The sequence below is a fragment of the Sinocyclocheilus rhinocerous genome, unplaced genomic scaffold, assembly GCF_001515625.1.
Source record: "Sinocyclocheilus rhinocerous isolate Xijiao unplaced genomic scaffold, SAMN03320098_v1.1 scaffold780, whole genome shotgun sequence".
Lineage (NCBI taxonomy): Eukaryota > Metazoa > Chordata > Actinopteri > Cypriniformes > Cyprinidae > Sinocyclocheilus > Sinocyclocheilus rhinocerous.
Window position 1 is genome coordinate 1011526 of NW_015654937.1, and position 13585 is coordinate 1025110.

A 13585-nucleotide genomic window follows, 5' to 3' on the forward strand; every position below is an offset into this window, starting at 1 on the left:
TCAGTAATGCTGTTGTTTAGTGGCTGGGAATCATGGGTTAGGGCTCTTTTCATTGTGTTTTTGCTGGATTAGCATGAGCAGGCTCCACGTCATGAGCTGTTTACCCCACTGATCTCTGTTTTGAATATTGGGCTGTGCACATGTTTTTTCATGAGCATGCTGCATATCCGCAATCTAATATCGTGATGATTTTAATGCGCTATTTATTTGGCCATTACGATTCTTAAAGACCACGTCATTAGATTAGATTGACTGCCCTTCTTTGTCTCTCGAGTGTTAAGATGTTAAATAGTCCTTTAAACAGTTCACCCTCATCTTGTTTGAACCATGTATGACTTTATTTCTTCTTTGAATCACTAAAGGAGTTTTTTGTCTATAATGAAATTTTGGATGTTTTTCACAAATTCGTTCGATTCATTTCCATGAATCATTCGTCCATTTCAAAATAGAAAATTTCAGGCGAATTCAAAACTAATTCTACGATTTGGAGTAGAATCTCACAAAAAATCTCATGGAAGACTTTGTGTGACTTTTTTTTTTTCATATATTGAAAGTTTCAAATACTAATAGAAAATACAAATGTTGCTGTACTATTATAGTTTTCGTTAATATTTTTAATTATGATTTATATATTTTCTGGTTTTATTTCAGTTAAAGTTTTAGTTATTTTGCTGTTTTTATCATTTGTATTTTTTTTACGTCTTTTTATAGTTTTTTTATTATTAGGTTTTAGTTTTTGTTTATTTAGTTTTAGTTATTTTAGTACTTTAAACAAAAATAAGAAATGTTATCTTGGCAACTAGCTAAATTAAAATAAATTTCAAGCAATAACAAATGTTTTTACTACAACATTTACTTCTGAGATACTGAAAATATTATGCTGAAAAATATTATCTTATAGCCCTAATATGGAGCTAATATTGCATTAAACGTCTTGGCAACAATACAGTATATGCCAGCTTGAAATAATGGTTCCCTTGATTAAAAAAATTATAAATAATATATAAATAAAATCAAAAAGCTTTTATTAGCTTTATCGCCCAGTCCTAATATCTACCCCTCCTTTTCTATAGTCTCCTTATGTGTAACAACATTACATATTTATATTTGTGGGAATAATATGCTAAAAATAATCCCTTAATGTCTCTGCTTTTGTATTAGCCCAAATGTTTTTTGCTCTCTAATCATTAAGTTCTGGCTTATTCAGCTTTTTGAAGGAAATCCGCTCGCTGCACTGGAGAGTTCCGGCTTCCGTTGCTCCGATATTTCATCAGAATGCAGGGGGAGTTAATCATCATTTATTTATGTGCTGTATGTGCAGTGCTTTTAAGGCTAAACACTAAACAGTCTCCTGATCGCGCTGCTGTGTTGGTGCGTGTAATGCAGGAGGGATGAGTAACAGATCTGCAGACATTCGTCAGTCTCCCTCCTTATTCTGTCGTTCTTTTCTCTCTCTGATTCTCTACTCTTTCTTTTAACCTTGACTGCTTTAACGCCTCCTCCACTTCCTGTGAATTTTGAGCATGACAAAGTCTGCATAGCAACACATTTAGAGAGGGTGACAGAGGCAGAGGCGGAGGAGAGAGGAAAAAGGGTGGAGGCTGAGGCGAGGAAGGTACCGTGACCTTGTTCTGCTGTTGCCTTGGAGACCGTGATGGTTACCTCATCTTTTAGTTTCATATCAGGACTGGGCGACATTGCTAAAAATATTTTTAATAATTTATAATAATCTAATCTCAATATTTATTATGTATTTGCTCTTTTTTTCCTAATAAGACAGGACCATAATTTTCAACCAATAAAAAAAAATAAAATAAATAAAGATATATATATATATATATATGAATGATGTGAATAAAATTGAATTGTTTTACGTAAATTACTTGTCAAGTCTAATGCTGTTCTTGTAACGGAAATTTAAATCTGATACACAAAACATCAAAGAATTGTAAAACAGGTCTAAAAACATGACAAAGCCAGTCTAATAAAATGATCTGTAACACTTTACATTAGCTTTAACTTGCATTAACTAACAATGAGCAACACATTTGTTACAGTATTTATTAATCATAAAACAACTAACATTTATTGTTAGTTGGTTAACTCAGATCCATTAAATAATATTAACAGATACAACTTTTATAAATGTTGAAATTAACATTTAGATTAATGAATGCTAAAATAAATGCTTTAGAACAATTTTTTCATTGTTAGTTCATGTTAACTAATGCAATTAACTAATATTAAAGGGTTAGTTCACCCAAAAATGAAAATTAGCCCATAAATTATTCACCCTCAAGACATCCTAGATGATATGACTTTCTTCTTTCAGACGAATCCAGTCGGAGTTATATTAAAAATTGTCTTTGATCTTTCAAGCTGTTTAATGGTACTCAGCGGGTGTTGCATGCATCAGTCCAAAAGAAGTTAAATAAAAAGCGCCCATCCATTTAAAAAAAGTGTCTCACACGGCTCCGGGGGGTGAACAAAGGCCTTCTGTAGCGAATCGATGCGTTTTTGTAAGAAAAATATCCATATTCAAAACGTAAATGTAGCTTGCGCTCACTGTTGTAAACAGAAGCCGTTCCGGGCGGATGACGTATGAGGTCGGCGTTGCGCATGCGCCGCTCAGAAGTGACGAACGCGGAAGCGCAGCGGAGAGATCAAAACAAAACAGCGGTCACTAATTAGAAGTACAAAACAAGGATTTGTAAAGAAGAATGTCGGAGGATTTCGATATAAGCCAAGAGGAGACTGTTTTTTTTTTGCTAAAGTAAGATAACTTTGCTTCCTTTGATCCTGTAAACAAACGTTGGTTTTCACGAGACTCACTGGCGCAACGCTGAACTCATACGTCATGCTCCCGGAACTGCTTCTGTGTACAACTGTTGGCGCAAGCTACATTAAAGTGATTATAACGTTTTGAATATGGATATTTTTCTTACAAAAACGCATCGATTCACTACAGAAGGCCTTTGTTCACCCCCCGGAGCCGTGTGAGACACTTTTTTTAAATGGATGGGCTCTTTTTATTTAACTTCTTTCGGACTGATGCATGCAACACCCGCTGAGTGCCATGAAACAGTTTGAAAGATCAAAGACAATTTTTAATATAACTCCGACTGGATTCGTCTGAAAGAAGAAAGTCATATACACCTAGGATGACTTGAGGGTGAGTAATTTATTGGCTAATTTTCATTTTTGGGTGAACTAACCCTTTAACAAATGGAGCCTTATTGTAAAGTGTTACCAGATGGTATTTAGGGAAACTGCTGGCCCAAAAAGTTGCATTACAGTCATCAGATTCTAGGGGGGTCGGTCATACAATGGTTACCCGCCAAAACAAAATGAAATATGCAAGAGCTCTGCCCAACTACAGGAAAGAAAAAATCTTTCAAAACAAGCCCATTTTTTATTTTTATTTTTTTTTTTTTCCTCAGAACAAAGAATTAAGTTGAATGTTAAAGGGGTCATATGATGCGATTTCAAGTTTTCCTTTCTCTTTGGGGGGTTACAAGCTGATTGTGCATAGATAAGATCCCTGAAGTTGCAAAGACTAAGAGGCGGGGCATAGAGGACTTACAATAATGTACAGTATTTGAAAAATAATGTGTTTTTTGAACATTAAAGCATGTCAACATATTCTGTTACACCAAATACACAAAATAATGATCTTTTAAAAAGCATCATATGACCCCTTTAAGGTAATAAAGCGCATTAACATGGAGCTATTGGTTTATTTGGGATTAAGTATGGTTTTCATCATCAGTATTTTCATTATCCATCTGTTTCTCTGGATTTTGCTGTGAGCCCCCCATCCATATGTAATACTCTTTATTGAGCTGCCAGCTGTAAACATAAATGTCTATTTGTTTTCACAGGGATGCTGTTATGAAGTGTTTCACCTCCTGTTTGAGCTAAAGCATCCAGTAATTCATCTGACGACCAGTCCTGCATTGTAAATGTCAAAAAAAGGATTGTTTTTCTCTTTCATCTCCAAACCAGTCTGTTCTCCGTGACCTTAAAATCACATTTACTCTTTTGTCTTAATATAATAATTTTAAAAGCGCATTGTGTAATATTAAGAGTGAATATGTAATATTTGCATTTATTACAAGCCTTACTGTTTTTTTTTTTTTTTTTTACTAAAATGTCACTTCCTGGAGGGGGATGTTATTTTTTGTTTGTTTTTGTGTGTGGCGGATAAATGCTTAATAGATGATATACTGCCAGTTAAAACCGTGAAAACAAGTGCCTTGTTATAACATGTGATGTTTCTGAATGAACTCAATTACTATACTGTTCACTTTTGTACAGAAAAAAATTCATTTCTACCAAATATATTAACAAAAAATGAGAGAAAAACCTTTTTATATGATACCATGCACCAAATAAATAAATGCAGTACTCAAGCTTTGTTCATTCATTTTGTGATTTTTATTTGTTTGTTCCACAAGTATTTAATGTGTCATGTTATAATCTTCAGCCTGATGTGTTCAGAATAATGATGTGTATAATGTTGGTTGTCTGAGCCCAGGGCAACTCAGACAGCTGTCTCACCACACACTGAGTCTCAGGAGATCAGCTGATGGCATCTAACTCTGTCTTTTTGTGTGATTAATCTACGAAGCAATCCGTTTTTGTTTAATACACCTATACCATTGTCTCTTGCATGCTCAGATATAGGTTTGCTCCTCACCCTCGAGCGTCACGTGTTCTTCACATGACCTAATAACCTAGAGTGGCTGGTCTGTTTTTAGACTGCTTAAGCAAGGAAACAGTGGTTTCCACAGATGCGGTTTCCATGACAACTGTGGGAGTGCTCTGTTTTCTTGAGCATCCCTCCTCCACAGCATACTTCTATGCACAATGCTGATCACGTGTCCGTAATTACCGTGGTGAGATTGTGGGTATAGCTGCTGGTGAACCCTCCAGCTTATGGCTGAGAAGATGCTTTAGATTTTACACTCCAAAAAACACAATGCTTTATATTAAGAATATATATAGGCTGTATATCTGATGTACAGATGTCTAGTCCCACATATGATATCAGCTCTCAGAGCATTTCACATGTGGCAGCACATCGGGTTGCAAGCCATCAGTTTTCATCTTGTATCGTTTTGAAGTAATGATTGAGATTGAGAAAGAGTTGTGCCTGTAATCTCTGTGATTTCATTCTGAAGGCAATCTATGGACGTTGTTTGCGAGAATGAGCCTCTCTTTGTGTGCTGCTTAACAGTAAGGATAAGCCTATTGATTTTTCCCCTCGTTTGACTGGGGCTGCTGGAACACTTCACTTTGGCTGGGTGACAGAACAGCTGTCACTGTGAAATTACGAATTGCTGGAAAGGAGGGCGACAGATCGATAACGATGGAGGCCGCTTGTCTTTAGCCTCCTCTGTGTTCTGCCAAGGTCACCAAGGAGAAAATATTGACAGTCAGCAAAAAAGTGCCGTCGGTTGCATTTGCGTAATAGCGGCATTCCGATACATCGCTATTTCAAATCTGTTATTCTGTTCTAATTTCTTAAAGAAAAATGGTAATGTGTAAATAATCAGTGCCCCCAAAACTATTCGGACACTTAAGTTTAAATGATTCAATATTCAATATAACAGCTTTCGTGGCGTAATTCTGACTACCAAAAAACAATAGAATTAGAATTAAATGTAAGTTCCAATTTAAGTAGAATTTAATTGGCCGTTCATTTCTCAGGCCAAAAATAAAATTGGATATAACTATTAAATGAAAAGGTTTATAAATGCTAGTGATTTTTATTTATTTATTTATTTATTAGACTAAAGTCGTGTTAAAATAATTGTAATGTTAACGGATTGGCCCCATTCACTTCTTCTGTTGTGCGTGCCTCATTGTAACCTAGAATTTTTTATTATTTTTTTTTTAGAAAAGGAAATGGTATGGATGTCATTACATTGGATGGACAACAATATTAAACTGACGCGTTTTTTTTTAAGCACAAGCACATTTTCAAGCAGATGTTTTGTTTGGTTTAAATAAAGCAATAGACATAGAGTTAAAAACAAAAGGACAAAAAGGATGTTGTGACATATTCATGGTTATTGGTGATGAACTACACAAGTGGTTACGCAGCTAGAACAGTGTGAACTTGGCTGTGTTATTTTGTATCGCACTTGTGTGAGCATGGCTTTGTTGTTTTTACTTTTATGCTGTGACCACGCCCCTTCTGCGCGACACCACATAAAGCCCGCATATGCCCCGCCTCTTGTCAGTCTAGAATTGAAATGCGGAGCAAAATGGACTACTGCGTCTAATACCCAAAGATCCGGTGGACCGAGGCGAATGGACCTATTTCTCCCATCATTTACGCACAGATTTCTTCGTTATTTTGCGCACCGATAGCGTTTAAAATGCCTTTTCCGCCGATAAACCTGCACTCACGGATATCATCGCCTAGAAAGGAGCTGTTCAGGAAAAAGAAGAGCAGGGACAATGTCGCGCCTCCTCAACCCACGTTCAGTCAAAGGACAGGAGACGACAAGGAATCGGAGAAAGATAAACTATCCCCATCGTGGCCATCGGCCAATTTAAAGCAGCAGGGACGAAGCAAGCCGTCCAGAGTCCCTCCAGATCCCGAGACGGACAGCAAACATTCGTGGTTGAGCGTCCCCAAACCCTTGGCTACCTCATGCGAAAGCGTCCCCCGGTCTAGTTCTGGAGAGTCCAGCCATAAATACGCCTCCAGGAACTCTCTAGCAAAAGAAGTAGGCGAGCAAGAGATCCACTTCTCCCTCAGCCTGACCCCCGAAGCCATCCTGGTCATCCAGAAGCGCAATCTGGAAAAGCAGATGATGGCCAAGCAGCAGAAGTGCTGCGCTTCCGCGGACTTGCGACACCGGCGGGTTTTCCCATCCAAGAGAGCTCAGGGCAGCTCCAGTAATAAGAGCTCCGGACCTGTTGCCAAACTGGACGGTTCCAATGACATTAGCACCATTGTGAAGATCTCCCTCCTCAACGATCAGTACAAATATGATGATGTGGAGTACGAGGAGGAGGATGGAGACGTGGACGAGACTGTCGTGCGAAAATGTAAAGAGTGGCTCAAAGGTGTGGAGAGTGCTGCTGCTTTTGGGAAAGTCGAGAAACTGTCATCTTTGCCTCATCTTAAATGTTGATAACCTGAACTACTTCGTTCCGCAAAGAAAAGGTCCACTGTGAAGACTTCAGTTCATGAGTCAGACACAAAATTCACATAATATGCTTTTATAAATTATGTTGTCTAAAGGCTCATTCAGACGGAACGCGTTCTTGCGTTGAAAAAACAGCTGTACGGAGCGCAACGTATAGAATATAGTGATGCCTTTGTAAAAGTTAAACTATGTTTAACTGGACACACCGTCTTAAAACGCAAGGCAAGTGTACATAGAGCAACAGTTTAAAAAAAAAATTTGCGCAAACGAAAAGAACATGTCCTGTGTTTACATGCGTCTCGCACACGGGGCGCGCTCTTGTGTTCGCAATCACCTGAAAAGCGCAGCAATGAACTATTTTGAACGTGACTGTGCGACTTAAAATCTTGGCACTACACACAAGGCACTGAAAAAAAAAAACTCAAATGCGTCGCAATGTTTACATACACCAACAATTAGACCAAAACTGATAAGGTTTAATGAAAGAAGGCGTATATGTGTGAACGCTCCGCCGAGTTATTAGAATGGAAGAGAAGGCAGAGGCGTTTTATAAATTGAATACACGCCATTTAAAGTTGATGGCGCAAGATGCGATGCGCTGGCCAAAAAATGTCCATATGACGCGGCGCATATAAATAAACATCTTAGACTGAACGCAAGAACCCGTCCTTTGCGTACACACACATACACATTCAGCTTTCATAATGGACTGACTGGAATGTTTTTTTTTTCTGCATTGAAAAGTAGGTCTATTGCTGATCACTCAGAGAATTTTTGCAGGTCACCTTTACGCATTGACTGAGAAGCAGTAGTGTTTTTGCACATTACTATTGTTTTCACTTTGCTGGGCTGAATGACAGACGCTTGTTTCAATCTGTGAAAGTAATACGGAGAATTAACAGGGACAGGGTGCGAACGTCGACCGGTGAAATGCATCCAGAGGCCATGGTCCTTCCTTTGTGCCAGAAAAAATTACTGCTGAAAACAAACTGTCTGAAAGCCTTAGAATAGACACTTAATATCTGAGACTTGTTCAAAGTTTGTGTGTATTATGGACTCGAGGGCTGTTTGATCGACGAACCAGCCGTGTACAGTATTTATTTTGCAATGTGGAGGTGTTTTTATATGCTGTGTGTTGTTCCAAGTCATTTTTAAGGGTTCTGATAATAAAATCGAAAAGACGTGTTTTTTTTCCCTTATTATTTGAATGATCATTTGTGAGCAACCAGCTGTTTTAAAATGGCATGCAAATATAGGCTATATGCTGTACACTGTAAAAAATGACAGTGAATTTAACGGTAAAAATGCTACAGTAAAAACCTCTTAAATAGTTAACGGTAAATTCCCCTACTATATACGGTGAAAAACTGTATTGGACACTACATGTACTGGACATTAATTTTACGGTAGTATACCGTTTTTGGAAGTGAAAAAGACCGTATAATTTACAGTGAATAACTGTAAATTGACATTCCCAGAATTCCCTGTGTTACATTTCAAATTTGATGTTTTTTTTGTTGAAATAACTATGTTTCTTCTTAGTTTTTTCTTATCAGTTTTGTATATTAGGGTTGTGTGTTACACCTAATGTTGTTAAATTAATGTTTATTGCATTATTTCAGTTTCATGTGTGTTACCATGATGGTGTTTGGTGTTTGTGTGAATGACACTGTGCACCTTCTTTATATGTTATTATTTAAAAGCTGCTTGTGATGGGCTTTGGTTCATCACGTGACTTTCTCATCATCACCTGCATTTGGTGTTTATCAGTGTATTACAAAGGTACAAAACAGATTTTAGTACTTCAATAGGTTGGTATATTAACATTATATCAGTTAATGAAATTACGGTATTTAACTGTAAATTTAAGTTAAAACCGTAAACCCTTAAAACGTTGCTACCGTATTTTTTACGGTAAAATTCCGGCAACCACAGCTGCCGTTTTTTTACCGTAAATTTTACGGATTTTTTTTTACAGTGTAGTCTAGGCCTTGTGTGAATGGTTATATTGGTTCTGCGGTACAGAATCTTCTGAATTGATTGTATTATTTGATTTAACATTCCTAATTCTGCGTGTAAGTTCTTTACATCTATATATATATATTAAGTGGGTAAAACTTGAGCGCACGACTTGCCTACAATGAACAAAGTGAAATGAATGGGCTACATGCTATCAAAAGGACTGAGGTTGTGAAGCTCGCACCATGGCAACGACTCCTTAAACACAGATCAGACCTGAAACTCATCACACTATTCGCTTTGAGCTCTTTCTGTGGAGTAGCTGAGTTTAACGCTACAACGAACAATACTTAAAGTCGTTCAGAAAACGGCTAATTCTTGAGGTTTAGGCAATTGAGTAGGATATATCAAATGTATGTACAGCCATTAACACACTATTGTGTTTAGTTAGCTGTTAGAAAAGCTGTTTGTTTGTGGGGAGATCCAGCCTAGTTACAGTAGATTAGTAGGCCTACCTAATATTGAAAACTTCGAGAACTGGTAAGTCTATTTTTTCTGGATTAAAATTTGTATATGTTTACGGGAATAACAATGCTGATATATTTGAGAAATGTGTGTTCATGAGTAATAACAAAATAACATCAAAATGATGAATTTAGCTTGTTGACTTCATTCAAAATTACTGTTTTTTATAATATATGAATTTTAACTTATCAGTTAAGAGTTATTTATCCTGACACATTTAAGTCAACTGGAAAAAAGGTCATTAATATGGTGAAAACTTAAGCAAACTTACAGCACATCAATTAATAGGCCTACATATTTTAAACTCAAATCTTAATGTTAAACAAGCAAATGAACAAACAAACAAAAAGTTCATTTCCGTGTTGTCCTCTTCATAGCTCACTGGGCTGATTATGAAAACTGAAGATGTTTATCACTTATCAGTTAAGAGTTATTTATCCTGACACATTTAAGTCAACTGGAAAAAAGGTAATTAATATGGTGAAAACTTAAGCAAACTTACAGCACATCAATTAATAGGCCTACATATTTTAAACTCAAATCTTAATGTTAAACAAGCAAATGAACAAACAAACAAAAAGTTCATTTCCGTGTTGTCCTCTTCATAGCTCACTGGGCTGATTATGAAAACTGAAGATGTTTATCATGTCAGCTCACTGCCACCAATCCTGGACTCTTACAAATCAGCACAGTGTCCAGAAAAGGTATGTGCGACTCTGTTAAATAGAACTAACAGCATTAATAGAATTAACAGAATGAAACACTTTTCAGGCAAAGTTTCACACAAATGAACCAGAGAAAACAAAAGTTTCTTCCTTATTATTTTGTCATAAGTGGACAAAATAATAATCAAAATAAATAAATGAAAAATTAATACAATATTTATCTACTCACGCACCAACAGTTATAACACGTAATATAATACTAAAATACTTAATAGCAGGTTTTCTTTGGCATTCATAGCTCAGTTTATGATATATGGACATTTTTTTAGATACTCTACAAGTTGGGTAAGTTCATGGAATGCTGCCAATGTAAAAAAAACAACTTTCTTTGCAGTTTGATAGCCTTGTGTGGCAGACTTGTTTTTTTTAAATGGAAGTGTATAGAGATCAAGCCAAACACAATCAAGCCACACATTTCTGCATCTGTGTCAATTCACTCCATGGGGTATTGCCTGGGTTCAAAGTGACTGTAATCATCTGAACCCTTATAAAATCCCATTCTTTTGTGTCCTCATCCTCATCCATGGAAAATAGTAGAAAAGGGAATGTACAAACGAACAACTTCAGTATCGGTAACCCTGGTTACAACTAGTAACATAGTCCCCAGGTTGGCTTCACATGTCGTTTTCAATAGTCAAAGGCCCTTATTCTTTCTACAAACCTTTGCACATTCATTACTCCACTCTGTTAGATGCTTTGTACCCATACTTCAGAGCTTTTTTATATATATTCTGTCCCAGTTTGTTGGCTCAGGGGGAGCTTACAAGTTATTATTGTGGGGAAAGGAATCTAGATAGAAGTGGAACTGTGCATGGGCTCATGTTTGACCCAATCCAACATATTTCTCAGTGCCTGACAGTGTGAGATAGTCTTGGGAAAATACTGAGATATAATTTAGTTGGTAAAATAATTTTCACAAGGTTTGGTTTCATTACAGTTATATTCTTCCGCCAATGAGGATAGATCATTGTACTAAAATATTCCAACAGTTTTTCCCGCACTATACTATTTTGCAGCTCTGCATCACAATACTGAATCTATAAAGTGCTAAACATTCAGTAAGTGTAGTCCGATTCCCAGGGCCGTTTCTAGGCATAGGCGAGCTAGGCGGTCGCCTAGGGCGCCAATTCCCATACAAATGGCTCTTTTAATAGGACGAGGGTGTACTCAGAGATGGAGGGGGATTAGATCCAAATGCAGACAAAACATTTTAGTACAGATAAAGCAAAATACACTGGAATACAAGAAACAGAACAAACATGCTAAGCAAACAAGAACTGATTCACGCTGACACAGACAGTGCTGAAGCACCACTTCCAGTCATCCTTCAATGACATTTCCTTATTTAACAGACAAGATAACTGTGTGCCCCTTCACCTTTTCTTATTGCTGTGGCAACAAACTGATTAATGCTGCCCTCCTCTAAAAGCTCTTTGTGAACGGCCACAAAGCATCCACTTCCTGAAGGGGCCGAGCCTGTAAAATATAGCAATGTTTGCCAGCCAGCCTGGCCTCTTCCAGAGATGGACACAATGTGAACTGATGAAGTGCCTGTACTTACACAAGAAAAAGGACATGCAGTTTGCTCTTCTGTTTGTGTTACTTATTAAACGCATATACTTTTTCTCATACTGTCATTCAATGTCGTAAAAAATAAAGCATAATACCATCTGTTAAACATTATTCTGTATCCACAGGACACCAGTTGCACCAGATGTTCTTAAACCTTTGAAACAATGTAAGCTATGCAGTACAACCTGCACGTCAGTCCGAGCATTCCTTGTGCACAGAAAGAGTTGTGTAACAATAAGTGCCCAGCATCATAAGAGGCCAGTATGACAAGATTATCACTTCCTGGAATCTGATGTCATTAAGGACCTGGGTTTGATTAAAGGGATATTACAAAAGAGAAATATAATTGACACTGAAGACACATGATTGATTACCAATCAAATAAATATAAAAAAAAAAAAAAATGAGAAAGACCTGGAATATTTTTCACCATTAAAGCAGCACTATGTAACTTTTTCTGTGTTCAAAATTTGCAAAATGTATATAATGAGCGAGTATATCATGAATTAATCTTCCAAGCCGCGTTTTTGTCTTATTCCGAATCACTACGGTACACTTATAATAAGTACTTATATTTGGACTATTGTAGCCTGGTCGGGTCGTCACCGCTGCGGAGTAACACATACCTGCGTGAATCGCCAGAGACATAAACTTAGAGAAGTAGCTCCGGTTGGAATGTTCTTCCGCGGGATGTGTGCAGTTCTGTTTATTAACCGCTAGAGCGCCAAAAGTTACATAGTACTGGTTTAAATCGTCAAGTTTTCTAGAAGTGCAGGACAAAATATCCTCTGAAACCAAAGTAGTGAAATGATTTAAAATTCAACCCTATGTTGATTTCCATATTTAAACTGCAGTTTAATATTTTATCCAATAGGCCAATATTATGAGAGGGACATGAACATTTACCGAAGAGTAATGACCCACGTGGTAAAAATCATCAGCATCTTGTTGCTTATTACTGTAATTTGCACTCTTTTAGTAATCTTACAAGCTCATGTTCTTTGGCATTTGAGAATGATTACTGGCTAATTCAGGAAAACCCATGCAATTACTGACTGCTGTGTTGTGATCTCTGGGACCAGACAAGACAAGAGTACAGCTGCTGCTGGGTCTTGTCATGATCCAAGTGTGATTTTCTCTCCAAAAGGCATCTGAATGTCAGAGGCAGAGGAGACAACAAAGCCCCAGCGAATGTTCTTCCGCGGGATGTGTGCAGTTCTGTTTATTAACCGCTAGAGCGCCAAAAGTTACATAGTGCTGGTTTAAATCGTCAAGTTTTCTAGAAGTGCAGGACAAAATATCCTCTGAAACCAAAGTAGTGAAACGATTTAAAATTCAACCCTATGTTGATTTCCATATTTAAACTGCAGTTTAATATTTTATCCAATAGGCCAATATTATGAGAGGGACATGAACATTTACCGAAGAGTAATGACCCACGTGGTAAAAATCATCAGCATCTTGTTGCTTATTACTGTAATTTGCACTCTTTTAGTAATCTTACAAGCTCATGTTCTTTGGCATTTGAGAATGATTACTGGCTAATTCAGGAAAACCCATGCAATTACTGACTGCTGTGTTGTGATCTCTGGGACCAGACAAGACAAGAGTACAGCTGCTGCTGGGTCTTGTCATGAT

At 37.2% G+C, this 13585-nt stretch overlaps 2 protein-coding genes across 2 annotated transcripts in view; both read left to right on the forward strand.

Moving 5' to 3' along the window:
• The window catches only part of sft2d1 (SFT2 domain containing 1), a 37574-nt gene extending 33617 nt beyond the window's left edge, over positions 1-3957 (forward strand). The window contains exon 8 of the mRNA XM_016524693.1: positions 3882-3957. Coding sequence (XP_016380179.1) covers positions 3882-3921 — 40 coding nt within the window. The 3' untranslated portion in view covers positions 3922-3957. The remainder of the gene's footprint in view (positions 1-3881) is intronic.
• Positions 3958-6249: 2292 nt separating this feature from the next.
• LOC107717824 (proline-rich protein 18-like) lies at positions 6250-8346 on the forward strand. The gene has a single exon (XM_016524695.1). It carries the CDS (start codon positions 6387-6389, stop codon positions 7149-7151), a length of 765 nt encoding a protein of 254 aa, XP_016380181.1. The 5' UTR covers positions 6250-6386; the 3' UTR covers positions 7152-8346.
• Positions 8347-13585: the final 5239 nt, after the last annotated feature.

Bases quoted from the DNA above. Each gene is read 5' to 3' on its own strand.
- LOC107717824 (XM_016524695.1), top strand. From the start codon at position 6,387: ATGCCTTTTCCGCCGATAAACCTGCACTCACGGATATCATCGCCTAGA.